Raw genomic sequence first — 19,498 nt, 5'->3', positions numbered from 1 at the left:
AGGCAAGTCACGTTTCCTTGTCCATGATAGTCCTACATGCCACATATGATACATATTTATTAGCTTCATTATTTGTTTTCCTGCATGCTAGTTAATTACCATGCTAATATCGAATGGCATGCAATTAGCTAATGCCTAACACCGATAAGCCTGATTGCTTCCGTTGGTCATGTTTACTTTGAAAGCCTAGGAATAATATCACATGCGAGTAGTTTAGAGCAATGAGTCTAATTACAAAGGCTGTTCTAGATAAAATCGTGGAACATGAAGTTTTAAAAAATAATTGCCGACGGCTGGGGACAGAGATTATGGGGTATTTCATGTATTGATCGTGCAACCATACCCCAATCCGTGAAGTAAGGATAACATAGGGACAAGACCCCCGTGCCAAGTCATATCTGGCCAGCAGGTGCTAAGAACGGCGTCTCATGCGGATGCGCCAAGTAATGCCTATTGCAGGCAGGTGCTACGCACGATGTATCTCCCGGTGGCATCATGTCATGTCTGTTGCTGCTCGATCGAAGGTGGTGCGACAGTAACTGGAAGCGTGACAGCATGGGATGTCAGTGACTTCCACTATTCAGGCAATGCCGACCCATGCTTGCGTCGTGCCCTTGTTGAATGTGGTGTTTTGAAGCTTGACTTTGGGGTTGAAAATTCCGGGACCAACTTATGGTGGGACTCGTCATCATCGGCGCAGGTGTGGCGGTCCCTTCTCAAAGGCTTGGTGAAGGTCTGGTGTACTTTTTGTTTGTTTCGGTCTTTTACCATAGAGTTAGTGGTAACCCAGTGAAGTTACTGTCGCGAGAGGCATACAGCCTTGGGTTTTTTCCTTTATTTGGGTCTGACTTGTTCAACGTCGATGTCTGCTTTCGCTTTAGTTTTGAACAATGAATAATACATATGCAGAGGCCGGGTAATCCTCATTTCCTGAAAAAAGAGCATGCAGCCATTGAGCCCACGCAAATAATGTGTAAAACTAGATTTATCCATTATTAATGCATGGCCATATTTTTCAGTTCTAATACAAGAAAACATACTTGATGCGCAAGTACTTTACTGTCGGCATTATTACCGCAATAATGTTTGCAAGCGTGGACAAATTCTGTCAGCAAACTTGCATGCATGGACTACTTCCAGCAGAGAAGAAAACTTTTGCACTCTTTTTGTCAGCTCCTACTACTAAGAGCTGTGCTACTCACACGCTGATCACTTGGAACACACGCACTCAAACTCCAAGAGAATGGAGGACACGAGTAGTATTTTGGTGCAGCTCAAGACGTCTGCTTTTCTAGCTTCTTCTCTACTACTTGGTGTGTTGAAACTGATACAAAGGGGTCCTATTTATACTATTAGCAAGCTGAATAGATCAGCTCTCCTAAGTGTGAACATTTGACTAGTGTAAGCCATAATGTCAAGCCACACATGCAGGCTACAGCCATGCACGTTTGCCTCATGGCCACCTTGTGCCTCCATGGAGTCAATCGTTCAAATACTGCTACTACTAGCACATGGACGGTGCTTTATTTGTGCCTAAGTAAATTGCTACTACTCCTCTACTAGCAACATGATTAATCAACACTTTTGTCGCATGCAATCTTGCAATATCCTAGTCACTCATCACGTGACCCAATCAGACATCTCCAAGCAGGAGCAGATCCTAGTCACAGCCAATCCTAACCACAAAGCCCACAAAAGTATCTCATTACCTGGCCCTGACTGCGCCAAGTGTTCCGAGACGGAGAGATATCTGCAGCACCAATGGCATCAATCCTCAAGATTTTTCTCCCTATCTATCTTTATCTTGTCAGCTGTCACAACAAATCAATCCTATGTGTCACCGATTCCGCTGATCCCCGCTTTTAAATACCACTTCCCCGTATCCCCTCAAGCCATCTTCACATTCACACCTCTCTTGTAGAACACAAACAGGAGACACCGGTCTTACCACTACAATGGCGACAACTACCATGTCTCTCTCCTCCTCTACCTTTGCTGGAAAGTTAGTGAAGAATCTGCCATCGTCCGCACTTTTCGGTGAGGCCCGCATTACAATGCGCAAGACTGCAGCAAAGGCTAAGCAGGTCTCCTCTGGTAGCCCATGGTATGGCGCCGACCGTGTGCTCTACCTCGGCCCGCTCTCCGGTGAGCCCCCGAGCTACCTAACTGGAGAGTTCCCCGGTGACTATGGCTGGGACACCGCCGGACTGTCCGCTGACCCCGAGACTTTCGCAAAGAACCGGGAGCTGGAGGTGATCCACAGTCGCTGGGCTATGCTTGGGGCACTAGGTTGTGTCTTCCCTGAGCTTCTTGCCCGCAATGGCATCAAGTTCGGCGAGGCTGTCTGGTTCAAGGCAGGCTCCCAGATTTTCAGTGAGGGTGGCCTCGACTACCTGGGTAACCCTAGCCTCGTCCATGCACAAAGCATCCTCGCTATATGGGCATGCCAGGTCGTGCTCATGGGTGCTGTTGAGGGGTACCGTGTTGCCGGTGGCCCACTTGGTGAGATCATTGACCCGCTCTACCCAGGTGGCAGCTTCGATCCTCTCGGTCTGGCTGATGACCCTGAGGCATTTGCCGAACTAAAGGTGAAGGAACTAAAAAACGGTCGCCTCGCCATGTTCTCGATGTTTGGTTTCTTTGTTCAAGCCATCATCACCGGCAAAGGCCCACTAGAAAACCTTGCTGACCACATCGCTGACCCCGTCAACAACAACGCATGGGCATTCGCCACCAACTTCGTCCCAGGCAAGTAACTGAGGTGTCCTGGAGACTATCCTCACAGTGAACTGTGATGTTGTGTAGTCTTGTTTGTACAACCACAATGTAAATTAAGAGAATTTTATGTAAAGTGTGAGATTTTCCCACGATCCATGTCTAGCATCAATCCAGCCATTTTGTGCAGTTATGCTGCTGAAAGAATATGTGGCATCCTTGCGTTTATATGCCATTTTCTGCTGTACTTTCTCCACGGCAAGTAATTCACCGAAACTGAGTGACAGAGGCACAGAGAAGTCCACAACAAGAACTTGAGAAGTTTCACTTCGGAGGAACTCCAAACACCGGCGTCAGAGCTCGTCTTCTGCAGCAGCGCACACCTCAGGCACTGTGCGCCTGGATGCCGGCATGCAGTCACCCACACTGTGGCACCTGGTCCACCACCTCGATGTCGGACACCACTCTTGATGTTGAATCACACGCCTGGTTTAGTAGACCTGAGGCAAAAGAACATAAGCAAGTCAAGATTAGGTTGTAGACTAACAAACTCTGGATGTATGTAAATGTCTTCAGACTTCCAGAGGCTCCCTCCCTCAATACAATCTAGAAGCTATCAGCAAGAACATCCCCATGAGACAAACTGAAGCAGAGGGCAGACATAACAACAGAGCATAAATTTGTGTTAGTTGAAATGTCAGGCAGATCACATGGCTGGTGAAGACTCAAGACTGCATTTTTTTGGTTTATATGTAGGGCTACAGCATTTTGAAAAACTTCCACATGCAACATTTATAGCGACTTGATCCTAGAATCTTCTTCTTTATCTCCATTGTATAGCCTTTAAATGTTTAATCAAGATGATAAATATACAACATGTTGCCACTAAGCCCAGAAGCATATTGTGTAGAATTAGATATGCATATTGACTATGCCACTCATGCCTTGCATCAGTTTAGTCATTTGTTGCAGATATGCTACTGAATAAATATGTGGTATGCTTGCAAACTATATGCCTTTTATTGCAGAACTTTCACCACCGCAAAGCAATTCACTAAAACTGAGGCGGTGTCTCTTTCTTTCTATTACCTCTATCTTTAAATACAAGATATTTTTGGAGTTCAAATTAAACTGTTAAAACGTCTTATACTTTGTTAGAGAGTACTAAGAAAAACGCCTTATATTTAGTAAGAGAGAGAGAGAGAGAGAGAGAGAGAGAGAGAGAGAGAGAGAGAGTACTTAGAAAGAGTCAGCAACAAAAATAATTCAGAAAAGGAAATAGTTTCTGTCTTGTAACTGAGAAGCTGATCTATATTCACTTGGGTCTTACGCCGTAATCAAAACGAGAGGTTTATCGAGTCGTTGGTTCAGCAACCTGAGAGTAACTGTCCACACTCCGGTACTCCACACCACGAAACGGAGCCGTTCCATTTCTGAGGAACCCCTAACACCGGCGGTGGAGCGCGTCCTCTACAGCAGCTCGCACCTGCTCCGCCGCCCACAACACAGGCTGAAGGTATCAAGTGGGTTTCACCAAAGTCTCACTTATAATTCTTTTTGTGAGTTCTAGTTTAAAATTTCTGTCGAATTTTGAACTATAAATCACAAAATAAACTTTAAGAGAGATTTTGATGGGATCTCACTTGCATCTGGTGTCAGGAAAAAATATCCCACGAGGACATGAGGACAGAACATTTTAAATTTCGTGTTGGTAAAAAAGCAAGCAAACTACATGGTTAGTCAAGACTGCATTATTGTGTTTGATTTTATGTAAGAGTACATTATTTTGAAAAACATCCATGTGTATATACAGTGAATTTGCAACAAGAGTGGACAAATGGAGGCATAGCTCCAGGGAATCCTTTATGTTCAAAAATATAAAAGCTATATTTATAAGACCTAGATAATTCTAAAAATAATTAGTTGTAGTCAATGACGCATCCTATAAGCATGCAAAATCCCAATTTTAAATTCTTTATATTCAGGGCTGCATGAAAAGTTAAAAACATGTCAAGTTTTATAGTTTTGAAATATGCACCGTTCAGTATATTTAAATCGACACTTCTGCAAATGTTGTGTAGCCTAAAATACAGAGTAAGTTTACATCCTGGATTATCCAAGCTTTTTTCAGAATTTTTTGAAACTTTAAAATATGGTTTTTGAACTTTTTGAAAATAAAGGGCTACCTGGAGTTCGGCCTCCGTTTAGAGTTTCTTCTTTGAAACTAGAATCTATTTCTTTACCATTTTAGCTACAAAATGTTTAATCAAAAGAATAAAAATAGAACATGTAGCCATGAGTCAGAAAAATATTGTGTAAAATTAGATATGCATATTTATGCATTAATAGTACGTACATGTAGCCATGCGAATCAACACAAGATTGGCATAGGTCTTTCAGAGCCATCAGGTGTTTGTTCTTTCATCTTTGGATTCAAAAGTACAAGAGAGAATATCGCACTTCAAAGCAAGGTTAATTAGCTTAGTATGAGTTCACCACATTTTTTTTCTCGATAAAGATGAGTTCACCACATACATTTTCAGCACTGCTTAACTCCAGAAATTTGTCACGGCTAGATTTTCTTCAACTCTGATCTCAGAAAACATGCATGATGTGCAAGTGCAAGTACTTTTCTGCCAGCATTATCACCGCATTAATGTTTGTATAGACCCGGACAATTTCTGTCATCAAACTTGTATACTTTTTTTTACTTGGTCAGCAAACTTGTATATGGATCCAGCAAAGAAGAAATTTTGCACTCTTTTCTTGCATGCGAACCGTGCATTATCAGAACATCTCACTCATCACGTGATCCAGTGAGTCGACTCCAAGCAGATCCTAGTCATAGCCATATTCCTAGCCACAAAGCCCACAACTATCTCATTTCGTGGCTCCGACTGCGCCAAGTGTTCAGATATCTGCAGCCTGCAGCACCAACCAATGGCATCGAGACTCAAGATTTTTCTCCCTAACAATTTTTATCTTCTCTTTTTTTAAACTATCTTTATCTTCCCTGCTCATGCAACAAATCGATCCCATGTGTCAATCCACTCCTTTAAATATCACCTCCTCGCATCCTCTTAGAGCATCTCCACATTCACACCACTCTTGGAGAAAGCGTAGAGGAGACGCAAGCAGTGCCTGCACTCAAGTCTTAGCACTCCAATGGCGACCACCACCATGTCCCTCTCTTCCTCGACCTTCTCTGGAAAGGTACTCAAGAATCTCCCATCATCCACACTTTTCGGCGAGGCCCGCATTACGATGCGCAAGACTGCGGCCAAGGCAAAGCAGGTCTCCTCCGGTAGCCCATGGTATGGTGCCGACCGCGTGCTCTACCTCGGTCCGCTCTCTGGTGAACCCCCAAGCTACCTAACAGGTGAGTTCCCCGGTGACTATGGCTGGGACACCGCCGGACTTTCCGCCGACCCCGAGACTTTCGCGAAGAACAGGGAGTTGGAGGTAATCCACAGTCGCTGGGCCATGCTCGGGGCACTGGGTTGTGTCTTCCCTGAGCTGCTCGCTCGCAATGGCGTCAAGTTTGGCGAGGCTGTCTGGTTCAAGGCTGGCTCCCAGATCTTCAGTGAGGGTGGACTCGACTACCTCGGCAACCCTAGCCTCGTCCACGCACAAAGCATCCTCGCTATTTGGGCATGCCAAGTCGTGCTCATGGGTGCTGTCGAGGGGTACCGCGTTGCTGGCGGCCCACTTGGTGAGATCATTGACCCGCTCTATCCAGGTGGAAGCTTCGACCCTCTCGGCCTAGCCGATGATCCCGAAGCGTTTGCCGAGCTAAAGGTGAAGGAACTCAAGAACGGTCGGCTCGCCATGTTCTCAATGTTCGGTTTCTTTGTTCAAGCCATCGTCACCGGCAAGGGCCCATTAGAGAACCTTGCTGACCACATCTCCGACCCTGTCAACAACAACGCATGGGCTCTTGCCACCAACTTCGTCCCTGGCAAGTAAATGAAGTGCCTTGGAGACTATCCTCACGGTTAACCGTGATGCCCGGTAGTCTTGTTTGTACAACCACAATGTAAATTACGAGAAGTTTGTGCAAACACATCGTGCGATTTTCCCACTACGATGCCTTGCATCAAGTTAGTCATTTGTTGTGGATATGCTACCGAATGAATATGTGGCATTCTGCGATTTATATGCCTTTGATTAAAAGCTGAACTTTCTCCACCGCAAATTAATTCACTGAAATTGAGGTGGTGCCTCTTCCTTTCAACTAAGAAACAGCTGAAACTGAGGTGGTGCCTCTTCCTTTCAACTAAGAAACAGCTGAAGCTGAGGCAGTAACGGAAGTTCAGAAATGGGATTTGTTGTTGCACTGATAGTGATTCGTGAGAGGCTGATCTTTATTCACATGTGTCTTGCGTCGCAATCAAAACCTGAGAGGTCGATCGAGCCATTGGCTGACGCTGACAGATTAAAAACACCAACCCGAGAGTGACAGAACTGTCCACACCAAGAACCTGAGTCGTTCTCATTTCTGAGGAACTCCAAGCACCGGCGTTGGAGCTTGTCCTCTACAGTAGCGTGTATCTCGGGCCTCGGCCCGTGCGCTTGGATGCCGGCGAGCAGCCATCCACGCCGTGGCACCTGCCCCATCTCCTCGATGTTTTTTTTTTTGAGGGATCCATCTCTTCGATGTTGATACTACTCTTAATGTCGAATCACACGCCTGGTCCAGTAGTCCTGCGGCAAAAGAACATAAGTAAGTAAAAATTAGTTGGTAGACTAACAAACTCTGGATATAAGTGAATCTCTTCAGATTTTCAGAGACTCCCTCCCTCAACACAAGCTGGAAGCTCAGCAAGAATATTCCCATGAGACTAACTGAAGCAGAGGGTAGACATAACGACAGAGCATTCAATTTCTTGTTGACTGAAAAAGTAGGCAGATTACATGACTGGTCATGACTCAAGACTGTATTCTGTTTGTTTATGTAGTACTAGTACATTACTACGTATATTGAATAACTTCCATGTACTAAATATATAGCGACTCTATCAAGCTAGAATCTTCTTCTTTATCTCCATTGCAGCCTTCAAATGTTTAATCAAGAAAATAAACATAAAACATGTAGCCACAGAGCCCAGAAAATATTATGTAGAAATAGATATACATATCTATCCATAATTCATTCATATTACCGACCGTTCCATGCGTATCAGCACAAGATTTGACATTGGCCTTCCAAAGCCGCCAGGTGTGATTCTTTTTTATCTGTGGATGAAGTGAATGTAGAGTAGATAAAATCCAACTTTGAAGCGAGGTCAGCTTAGAATGAGTTGCCACAGATCTACTTGCAGCACTTAGCTTATCTCCTCTAGAATGAAATGCTGCATTGTCACGGCTAAAATTTGCAGTTGTGATCTTAGAAAACATGCTTGATGTGCATCGTGCAAGTACTTTCCTGTCCACAGTTTCACCGCATTATTGTTTGTAACCATGGATACTTTCTGTCAGCAAATTTACGTGGACTACTTCCAGCAGAGAAGAATTTTTTCACTCTTTTGCACGCCAACCGTTCGGGGGTAAGTGGATGGGATACGGGGGTAAGTGGATACATATCCGATTTTAAATAATCCAACGAATAAGGATATCCGATTCCGAAATGGCACCCTGGATACAGTATAGGATATGGTACATCAAATAGCACGCGGATATGAATTATCCAAAAATTAATTAGGATTATCCAAACGTCTTAAACCGGATAAACCAATTATCTAGTCAAAAGCCAATGTTAATCTCAGAGAGTCATTGAGTTACGGAGTTCAGTTCGCGAACATGTCGAGCTCTAATTTTTTACCATGGTAGACCGATGGTTCAATTAGTTAGCTTATATTTATACCATCTCATCAATGCTTAAGTTTTAGCCTAAGTTATCTCTCTATTCTTTTAACTAAGTGACTCAAAAAAGGATGAAAGCTTATATCCCTCTTAAGTTTTGCAAGAACTATAATTGTTTGCCCATGAGGGTATTTATCCGTCTATTTTTGTTTCCGGCCCGAGTTTGCCCTGCTTTCGGTTTGATTCGCACTCCGATATATCCGTAACAGGCCAACATCCGCTCCGATGCGAATCCCAAAAAACATGTTGTAAAGGATATGGTATGAGCAAAATTCGATATGATCCGATCTGTTTACAATCTTACTCATCATGTGATCCAATCAGCCGTCTCCAAGATCCTAGTCACAGCAAGTCCTAGCCACAAAGCTCACACCTCAATTCCTGGCTCTGCCTGCGCCAAGTGTTCCTAGACGATGAGATCGGCAGCACCAATGGCATCGTAGCTCAAGATTTTACTCCCTATCTATCTTTATCTTGTCAGCTCTTACAATATACGACAAATCAATCCCATGTGTCACCGGCTCCTCTCCCTTAAATATCACCACTAATATCCTCTCAAACCATCTCCACATTCACTTCTCTCTTTGAGAACACAAACAGGAGACACCGGTCTTACCACTCCAATGGCGGCCACCACCATGTCTCTCTCCTCTTCGACCTTCACAGGAAAGGTAGTGAAGAATGTGCCATCATCGGCACTTTTTGGCGAGGCCCGCATGACGATGCGTAAGACTGCAGCGAAGGCTAAGCAGGCCTCCTCCGGTAGCCCATGGTACGGTGCCGACCGCGTGCTCTACCTCGGTCCACTCTCTGGTGAGCCCCCAAGCTACCTAACCGGTGAGTTCCCCGGTGACTATGGCTGGGACACCGCCGGACTGTCCGCAGACCCCGAGACTTTTGCGAAAAACCGAGAGTTGGAGGTGATCCACAGTCGTTGGGCCATGCTCGGGGCACTCGGTTGTGTCTTCCCTGAGCTGCTTGCTCGTAATGGCATCATGTTCGGTGAGGCCGTCTGGTTCAAGGCCGGCTCCCAAATCTTTAGTGAGGGTGGCCTTGACTACCTCGGCAACCCAAGCCTTGTCCACGCACAAAGCATCCTTGCTATTTGGGCATGCCAGGTCGTGCTCATGGGTGCCGTCGAGGGGTACCGCGTTGCCGGCGGCCCACTTGGTGAGATTATTGACCCGCTCTACCCGGGCGGCAGCTTCGACCCTCTCGGCCTGGCTGATGATCCTGAAGCGTTCGCCGAGCTAAAGGTGAAGGAACTCAAGAACGGCCGCCTTGCCATGTTCTCGATGTTCGGTTTCTTTGTTCAAGCCATCGTCACAGGAAAGGGCCCACTAGAGAATCTTGCTGACCACATCGCCGACCCCGTCAACAACAATGCATGGGCATTCGCCACCAACTTCGTCCCTGGCAAGTAACTGCGGTGTCTTGAAGACTATCCTCACACTGAACTACTGTGATGTTGTCTAGTCTTGTTTGTACCACCACGATGTAAATTACTAGAATTTTATGTTGAGTGTGAGATTTTCCCGCCATCCATGTCTTGCATACTTGCAGCCATTTTTTTACAGATATATGCTACTGAAAGAATATGTGGCATCCTTGCGATTTAAATGCTTTTGTTACTGAACTTTCTCCACTTCAAAGCTCACTGAAAGTGAGGCGGTGTCTCTTGCTTTCTACGGTAAGAAACAGCTGAAGCTGAGGCAGCAACAGAAGTCATAATTGAAATTAGTTTCTGCACTTCGGGTGATTCGTGAGAGGCTGATCTGTATACTTGCATCTAACGTTGTAATCAAAACCTGAGAGGTTGATCGAGCCGTTGGTTGACGAATCAAAAGCACCAAGAACCTGAGTGGTTCCACTTCTGTGAAACTCCAACACCGGCGTCGGAGCTCGTCCACTACAGCAGCGCGCACCTCGGCACCGTGCGCCTGGATGCCGGCGAGCAGCCGGCCACTCCGTGTCACCTGCTCCACCTCCTCGTGCGGCTTGACAGCATGGAGCACGCAGCCTAGCTGGCGTGGATCTCCAGCAGATATTGTAAATTGTAGGCCTGAACTCGATCCACCAGAGTTGAAGTACACGAGAGGTTTTCTTTCGCGCAGCGTTCAACCAGCTGCATTTTCTGTTCTTTCCTTTTTTTTTCAGAATCGAAACAAAAACGTGTTGTGGCTTTTGCCATGTCTCTGACTGAATCGTGCTATCCCATGACTGGGGCGTGCTCCATGTCGATCCTAAGGAGCTTAGCTGAAAACACTAACAGACTAACTGTCCAACCTGACGAAACTGAAAGAAAACTAACAGTAGCTGGGCTATTCAACATGAAGGAGCTTCTCATGTCGACTGGTCGACACCACACTCAAATGTCGAATCACGCGCCTTGTCAAAAGAACATAAGCAAGTCGAGATTAGTTGGTGGGTTAACCAAATCTGGATAAGTAAATGTCTTCTGAGACTATCCCTCTCAACACAAGCTAGAAGATGTCACCAAGAATATCCCCATGAAACTAACTGAACCAGAGGGTACGCATAACAACAAAGAGTTTTTTTTTTTGTTTTGGTTGAAAAAGCAGGCAGATTACATGGCTGGTTGAGATTGCATTGTGTTTTCTTTTATCTACTAGGAGTACAGCATTTTGAAAAACTTCCATGTGCAACATATATAGTGAGTTAGTGACCTTGAAGCTTAAATCTTCTTCTTTTAATCTCCATTGTTGCCCTGAAATTTTTAACCGAAGAAATAAACATGCAGCATGTAACAACTGAGCCAGACAAATATTGTGTAAAACAACTTAAGATATTTATTTATTAAAAGTGCACATACAAAAAAAAAACAGTTCTGATCTCAGAAAACATGCTTGATGTGCAAGTACTTTCTGTCTGCATTATCACCGCATTAAAGTTTTTTTTTTTTGAAGGATCATTAAAGTTTGTAAGCATAGACAAATTCTGTAAGCAAATTTGCATGGGATTCCAGCGGAGAAGTTTTGCACTCTTCTGTTGCATCTAAATCCAGCATTATCCTAGTTGCTCATCACGTGACCCAATCAGACATCTCAAGAGCAGGAGCAGATCCTAGTAACGGCCCCTCCCAGCCACAGAGCCCACAACTATCTCATTTCCTGGCTCTCACTGCGCCAAGTGTTCCCAGACGAAGAGATATCTGCAGCACCAATGGCATCGAACCTTAAGATTTTTCTCCCTATCTATCTTTTACCTTGTCAGCTATCACAACAAATCAATCCCATGTGTCACCGGCTCCGCTCCCTTAAATACCGCTCCCTCGTATCATCTCAATCCATCTCCACATTTACACCTCTCTTCGAGAACAAACAGGAGACACAGGTCTTACCACTCCAATGGCGACCACCACCATGTCCCTCTCCTCCTCGACTTATGCTGGAAAGGTAGTGAAGAATCTACCATCTTCCACACTTTTTGGCGAGTCCCGCATTACGATGCGCAAGACTTCAGCGAAGGCTAAGCAGGTCTCCTCTGGAAGCCCATGGTACGGTGCCGACCGCGTGCTCTACCTTGGTCCGCTCTCAGGTGAGCCCCCGAGCTACCTGACTGGTGAGTTCCCAGGTGACTATGGCTGGGACACCGCTGGACTTTCCGCCGACCCCGAGACTTTCGCGAAGAACCGGGAGTTGGAGGTGATCCACAGTCGCTGGGCCATGCTCGGGGCACTGGGTTGTGTCTTCCCTGAGCTGCTCGCCCGCAATGGCGTCAAGTTTGGCGAGGCTGTCTGGTTCAAGGCCGGCTCCCAGATCTTCAGTGAGGGTGGCCTCGACTACCTAGGCAACCCTAGCCTCGTCCATGCACAAAGCATCCTGGCTATATGGGCCTGTCAGGTTGTACTCATGGGTGCCGTTGAGGGGTACCGTGTTGCTGGTGGCCCACTTGGTGAGATCATTGACCCGCTCTACCCAGGTGGCAGCTTCGATCCTCTTGGCTTGGCCGACGACCCGGAGGCATTTGCTGAGCTAAAGGTCAAGGAACTCAAGAATGGTCGCCTCGCCATGTTCTCGATGTTTGGCTTCTTTGTTCAAGCCATCGTCACCGGCAAGGGCCCACTAGAGAACCTTGCTGACCACATTGCTGACCCGGTCAACAACAACGCATGGGCATTCGCCACTAACTTCGTCCCCGGCAAGTAACTGAGGTGTGTAGGAGACTATCGGCACAGTGAGCTGTGATGTTGTGTTGTCTTGTTTGTACAATCACGTTGTAAATTACGAGAATTTTATGTAAAGCACGAGATTCTCCCACCATCCATGTTTGCACACTCCCAGCCATTTTTTGCAGATATGCTAATGAAAGATTTGTGGCATCCTTTTGCAAATATGCTACTGAGATCTATATGCCTTTTGTTGCTGAACTTTCTCCACTTCAAAGCAATTCACTTAGACTGAGGCGGTGTTTATTTGCTTTGTACTAAGAAACAGCTGTTCCTGAGGCAACAACACAAGTTCAGAAATGGAATTAGTTTCTGCACTGCTAGTGATTCGTGAGAGGCTGCTCTGTATTCACGTGCATCTTGCATTGCAATCAAAACCTGAGAGGTTGATTGAGCCGTTGGAAGACGGATCAAAAGTACCAACCCAAGAGTGTCATAGCAGTTCACACCCAGAACCTGGGTCGTTCCATTTCTGAGGAACTCCAAACACCGGCAGTGGAGCTTTTCCTCTACAGCGGCACGCATCTTGGCCCGTGTGCCTAGATGCCCGGAGCAGGCGTACATGATGTGGCACTTGCTCCACCTCCTTGGTGTCGACACTTCTCTTGATTTTGAATCACACGCTTGCTTCAATAAACCTGAGGCAAAAGAACATAAGCAAGTCAAAATTAGGTTGTAGACTAACAAAATTTGGATATAAGTAAATGTCTTCAGACATTCAGAGACTCCCTCCCTCGACACAAGCTGGAAGCTGTCAGGAAGAATATCCCCATGAGACTAACTGAAGCATTAAATTTTGTGTTGACTGAAAAAGCAGGCAGATTACATGGCTGGTCATGACTCAAGACTGTATTCTGTTTGTTTTTATGTAGTACTATTACAGTATTTTGAATAACTTCCATGTGCAAAATATATAGCTACTTTGAAGCTAGAATCTTCTTCTTTATCTCCATTGTAGCCTTCAAATATTTAATGGAGATGGTAAAGATACATCATGTAGCCACTGAGCCCAGAATAAATTATGTAGAAATATATATGCATATTTATCCATAATCCATTCATATTACATATCGTGTCATGCGAATCAATACAAGATTGGCTTTGGCCTTCCAAAGCCGTCAGGTGTGATTTTCTTTTTATCTATGGATGAAGTGAATGCAGAGTAGAGAATATCCAACTTTGAAGCAAGGACAGCCTAGAATGAGTTCACCACAGATCTACGTGCAGTAATTAGCTTCTCTTCTCTAGAATGAACTGCTGCATTATCACGGCTAAAATTTTCAGTTCTGATCTTACAAAACATGCTTGATGTGCAATTACACTTCTCTGTCCGCATTTTCACCGTATTATTGTTTATGACCATTGACAATTTCTGGCAGCAAACTTGCATGAACTGCTTCCAGTAGAGAAGAAATTTGTTCACTATTTTGTTGCGCGCCAACAGTGCATTATAAGATATAAGTCACCACATGATCCAGTCAGCCGTCTCCAAGCAGATCCTAGTCATAGCCAATCCTAGCCACAAAGCCCACAACTCAATTCCTGGCTCTGACTGCGCCAAGTGTTCCCAGACGAAGAGATATCGCCAGCACCAATTGCATCGTTGCTCAAGATTTTTCTCCCTATCTATGTTTATCTTCAGCTCTTACAATATGCAACAAATCAATCCCATGTGTCACCGGCTCCGCTCCCTTAAATACCGCTCCCTCCTATCATCTCAATCCATCTCCACATTTACACCTCTCTTCGAGAACAAACAGGAGACACAGGTCTTACCACTCCAATGGCGACCACCACCATGTCCCTCTCCTCCTCGACTTATGCTGGAAAGGTAGTGAAGAATCTACCATCTTCCACACTTTTCGGCGAGTCCCGCATTACCATGCGCAAGACTTCAGCGAAGGCTAAGCAGGTCTCCTCTGGAAGCCCATGGTACGGTGCTGACCGCGTGCTCTACCTTGGTCCGCTCTCAGGTGAGCCCCCGAGCTACCTGACTGGTGAGTTCCCAGGTGACTATGGCTGGGACACTGCTGGACTTTCCGCCGACCCCGAGACTTTCGCGAAGAACCGGGAGTTGGAGGTGATCCACAGTCGCTGGGCCATGCTCGGGGCACTGGGTTGTGTCTTCCCTGAGCTGCTCGCCCGCAATGGCGTCAAGTTTGGCGAGGCTGTCTGGTTCAAGGCTGGCTCCCAGATCTTCAGTGAGGGTGGCCTTGACTACCTAGGCAACCCTAGCCTCGTCCATGCACAAAGCATCCTGGCTATATGGGCCTGTCAGGTTGTACTCATGGGTGCCGTTGAGGGGTACCGTGTTGCCGGCGGCCCACTTGGTGAGATAATTGACCCACTCTACCCAGGTGGCAGCTTTGATCCTCTCGGCTTGGCCGACGACCCCGAGGCATTTTCCGAGCTAAAGGTCAAGGAACTCAAGAACGGTCGCCTCGCCATGTTCTCAATGTTTGGCTTCTTTGTTCAAGCCATCGTCACCGGCAAGGGCCCACTTGAGAACCTTGCTGACCCGGTCAACAACAACGCATGGGCATTCGCCACTAACTTCGTCCCCGGCAAATAACTGAAGTCTCTAGGAGACTATCGGCCCAGTGAACTGTGATGTTGTGTAGTCTTGTTTGTACAACCACGATGTAAATTACGAGAATTTTATGTAAAGTGCGAGATTCTCCCACTATCCATGTTTGCACATTCCCAGCCATTTTTTGCAGATATGCCACTGAAAGAATTTGTGGCATCCTTTTGCAGATATGCCACTGAGATTTGTATGCCTTTTGTTGCTGAACTGTCTCCACCGCAACAATTCACTGAAACTGAGGCGGTGTTTCTTTGCTTTCTACTAAGAAACAGCTGTAGCTGAGGCAAGAACACAAGTTCAGAAATGGAATTAGTTTCTGCACTGCTAGTGAATCATGAGAGGCTGCTCTGTATCCAGGCCGTCCAATTTCATCCAACAACTGCGTTGGGCAATGATTTTCTTTCGTTGTTTGCAACAAAAGTGTGAGTGCATAAAAGCAAGATAGATGTGAAATGACTGCATCGTTCTGTTTCAGATATATGTGCATTTTTATTGTATGGTTAGAGCGATTCAGGGACGGATAGACATTGATCAAGGAAACTGAAAAAAAAAAGAGTAAGAACAGATCTGCAAATCAAACATTCGGGAAACAGAGAACACCAGTCATGAGAAATAAGCAGCAACTGCGTGCTGGTTGGCTCTAAGGGTAGTCACCATAAAACAGAAGTATCACCATGAAAACTCTTTGTAAGGATCTAGCAGTAATATGAACCAAAAATGGCTATTCCAATGACCTGTGAAAGGATTTATGTTGCTCGGGACAGATTGTCACAAGAAACATATCATCATGAAACACCTTTGCAGATCTAAAATCTCTTCTTCTATCAAAAAGAAAATTCATTTCTTTCCTGGGTAGTTCAAAGAATCATGCCATAGTCTCCAGATGCAACTTTGATAGTTCTTTTCTTAAAAAGAATATATTACTGAAAGGATAAAACGATAGAAATTAGGGGCAATTTTTTATGACAAGTCATCTACTATTTTATTTGTTCAGTTTTGATAATCAAACTCTAGGTTTGATGTTTTTCTGTGTGTGTGCGCGTGTGTGTGTGAATGTTTCGTTAAGTTGGATTGTTTTGGGCGGTACTTGTTCTGAAGACAGGAAAAATAAGACTCCTTCACATAGTTTAAAATAGCCAGCTATTTTATTTAGCCGCTACATTTTTCGATGCTATGAAAGGCTATAACCGGGCTATAGTGGGTTATTCCATTTAGCATTTTTTCAAAACATTGGAATATTTTAGTTATATCTTACCAAAAAAAAGAGAAAAACTATGACTCAAACACGATTCGTGATACAACTTATTCAATTATTCATGGCAAACAAGTATTCAATTATTTAACTCACAAATTTTGTCTAATCATATTGAACGCAAATTTATAAAAAAAAGAAATAAAAAAGAAAAGAGAAAAGAAATTCAAAATACAGGAGGTCTAGCGGCTAATTAGGGGCTAAATAGGGCTATGCCGGCTATTACCGGTTTTTTCTTATTTAGCCTAAATGACATAGCCGTATAGCCGTAGCAGTAGGTATCCGAAAAGGCTATAGCTAGTTATTTAAAACTTTGCTTTTTCATGGCCTCTTGGATTGTCAAAATACCTAAGAAAATTGTAAGGCCATGCATTCCACTGCACCATCTGTTTGAAAAATTAAGGTATAGTATTGAGAGTTACCTACATGAACATCTCTTATCATGCATTTGACATATGATACAAAGCATAAGATGGTAACTAGAATAACGATAACAAAAATATAGGTTGTGCCCAATTGACCCTTTGAGAAGGGGATACACCCGCGTCTGCATATGTACACTGTCTTATTTATTGCAATGTGTGTTTGAATTCTTTGCAACCATTACGAAAACAATTTGACATTGTGGATCCTACCAAATTAAGCACAATATGATTGCACACTACTATATAAATACTCGTGTCACCAAGAGAGGGCTACACATGGGAATCATAGTCGCCACTGATGCTCTTTTTCCTCTCCTTCTCTGCTCCATGTCTCCTCCGAACTACCGAGTGAGGCTGACGAGTTGAGCCCATTCCAGTGGAAGGTGGCAGCAGGACGGGTTACCTCTCACAGCGTGGGGTAGTGGGAGCGCTTGTGCGTTGTTTTCTTCTTGGAACAGGAGAACCTTTTTTTTCATATTCGGTGTGTTTTCAGATATGGTGGTAGTCGTTTGTGCTTGTTGCTGCTGTCGTTGTGTTTGTTTTCCCTTATAGTTTGGTGGTTGTTTGCATCCTGCAGGTTTGAGCTAGATCTTGCATTGTGTTGTTGCAAAGGTCAAATGTACTTGGTTTCATCTTGATCTAATATATTGTCCTATACAAGAAAAGTATTGGTTGAACGCGTTTTGGCTCCCGGGAGCATTTGCTCCCGGTTTTTTCAAATTAAAACAAATCGAAAACTTGTCAAAAAATTCCGGAAAACATCATGCATGTACCTGACCATGGCACGCACCACCGTATAAAATTTCGTTGCAAAATGTCATTGTATGCGTCCTGGACAAAAATAACAAATTTCTGACATGAAATGAGATCCAAAAATATGAATCTCAGATCTGGAAATTTGTCATTTTTGCCCAGGACGCATACGATGACATTTCGCAGCGACATTTCACAAGGTGGTGCGTGCTATGGTCAGGTACGTGCATGATTTTTTTCAGAATTTTTTGAAAAGTTTTGAAAAACAAAATTTGCTCCCCAAAAATCCAGGAGCAAATGCTCCCGGGAGCCAAAATGAATTTCCGTTGAACAATGCCCAAATTATCATCTCCAAATGGTCCCACCTGTACTCCAGATTATCTCGCGGCTCCACAAGCTTCATTGGGGATCACATATATAGGGAGCCATTGACAACCATATAAATTAGCTGCATAAAACTGAAAACTCGTTTTGGTGACCATGTGATCATTTTAATAGTTTCAGATAGCCAACTGGATTTGATCCTTAAGTTGATCGATCAGTACCAACCATCTTAACCAACTCTCAAACATATTTACACTAGTCGGAGATGGGAGTTTAAAAAGCTACAAAACAGTTGTCCCCTATGCCAATCTCGCGCACAAGGAAAGGCATGAACAATGACTGTATTGTTTCGTCTTGTGTTACAATAAAAAAAATATTGTTTACTATCGTGCCACTGCATTTAGCTAAGTTGATTTTTGGTGCTACTACTCCTAGACAAAGATATCAAACAAAAATCTTAATCCTGAGGTCACTTCGAGTTTTCATAAAAACTTCCTATGTGAACCTTTATTACTATCATTCATCATGATGGGGACATCCCTACTACATTACTACCTCCGATATTACAAGATGAAGACAATGCTGCTGTGAAGCTCAAGTCCAATGAAGCAGCTGGACGTGAAGCTGGATATGAAGCTGGACATGAAGCTGAACATGAAGATATCCCATGGACACGCGAGGGAGGAAGAAGAAGCTGTCCAGGCCGGTGCCAAGCCCGGTCCGACCGGCCGCCACGCCGGCCGACCCGGTCACAGGCCCGGTCCAACCGGCCCCCACGCCGGGTGAGCCTGGTTCTGACCGGATCCTGCACTGGTGCCAACCGGGGGGTGTATTGTATGTCACCCTGGCACCCCGGTCATGACCCGGTCCCAGGCCCGGTCGACTGGCCCCTACGCCGGCCGTGTCCGAGTCTGTCTCGACCAGATCCCGATCTGGGTCGGTTTTCTATGTATTTTCTCAAAACCTAGTCGTCATGAACCCCTATATAAGTACCCAGCACGTCCCCAAATTAGGTTTAGACCACGTTTAAGATAAACCCTAGTTCATAGTTGATTGCTTTGCAACTCTATTGAATCTCTACACCATATTGCATTGATTTGGTGTTTACCCCTGAAAATCTTGTGTGATCTGTTGTTCCATTGGGAATTAGATGGTTGCAACTTACCGCTTCGTGGTCGGCGGCTATGTGCGCAAGTGTGTGGAGTTGCGAATATCTTGCAGGGTTGAGAGTTGTTGCATAACATGGACCAATCGAGAGACTTCGTTGCGTCATACAAGTTATCATCCACTTCATCATCGTGATATCTCTGTTGTGTTCATCTCGTGATCATCATCACCACCGTGCTTACTGGGAAGATCGGGCCACCCTTATCATCTTGGTATCAGATTTC

The 19,498-nt window shown here is 44.9% G+C and overlaps 4 protein-coding genes across 4 annotated transcripts; all 4 read left to right on the top strand.

Annotated features, from left to right (window-relative positions):
* Positions 1–1,888: 1,888 nt before the first annotated feature.
* On the top strand, positions 1,889–2,867 carry LOC124691893 (chlorophyll a-b binding protein of LHCII type 1-like). Its single transcript, XM_047225176.1, has one exon. It carries the CDS (start codon positions 1,956–1,958, stop codon positions 2,754–2,756), a length of 801 nt encoding a protein of 266 aa, XP_047081132.1. The 5' UTR covers positions 1,889–1,955; the 3' UTR covers positions 2,757–2,867.
* Positions 2,868–5,791: 2,924 nt separating this feature from the next.
* LOC124691892 (chlorophyll a-b binding protein of LHCII type 1-like) lies at positions 5,792–10,118 on the top strand. Its single transcript, XM_047225175.1, has 3 exons — positions 5,792–6,677; positions 8,194–8,207; positions 9,607–10,118. The coding sequence occupies exons 1-3, from the start codon at positions 5,881–5,883 to the stop codon at positions 9,999–10,001; spliced, it is 1,206 nt and encodes a 401-aa protein (XP_047081131.1). The 5' UTR covers positions 5,792–5,880; the 3' UTR covers positions 10,002–10,118.
* A 1,755-nt stretch (positions 10,119–11,873) lies between these two features.
* Positions 11,874–15,452, top strand: LOC124691890 (chlorophyll a-b binding protein of LHCII type 1-like). Its single transcript, XM_047225172.1, has 2 exons — positions 11,874–12,742; positions 15,335–15,452. The coding sequence occupies exons 1-2, from the start codon at positions 11,946–11,948 to the stop codon at positions 15,336–15,338; spliced, it is 801 nt and encodes a 266-aa protein (XP_047081128.1). The 5' UTR covers positions 11,874–11,945; the 3' UTR covers positions 15,339–15,452.
* LOC124691891 (chlorophyll a-b binding protein of LHCII type 1-like) lies at positions 14,483–15,386 on the top strand. The gene has a single exon (XM_047225174.1). The coding sequence runs from the start codon at positions 14,550–14,552 to the stop codon at positions 15,336–15,338; it is 789 nt and encodes a 262-aa protein (XP_047081130.1). The 5' UTR covers positions 14,483–14,549; the 3' UTR covers positions 15,339–15,386.
* Positions 15,453–19,498: the final 4,046 nt, after the last annotated feature.

The sequence above is a fragment of the Lolium rigidum genome, chromosome 2, assembly GCF_022539505.1.
Source record: "Lolium rigidum isolate FL_2022 chromosome 2, APGP_CSIRO_Lrig_0.1, whole genome shotgun sequence".
NCBI classification, from domain to species: Eukaryota; Viridiplantae; Streptophyta; class Magnoliopsida; order Poales; family Poaceae; genus Lolium; species Lolium rigidum.
The sequence above is the reverse complement of the archived record's forward strand: the minus strand, read 5'-3'. Positions and strand labels throughout refer to the sequence as shown.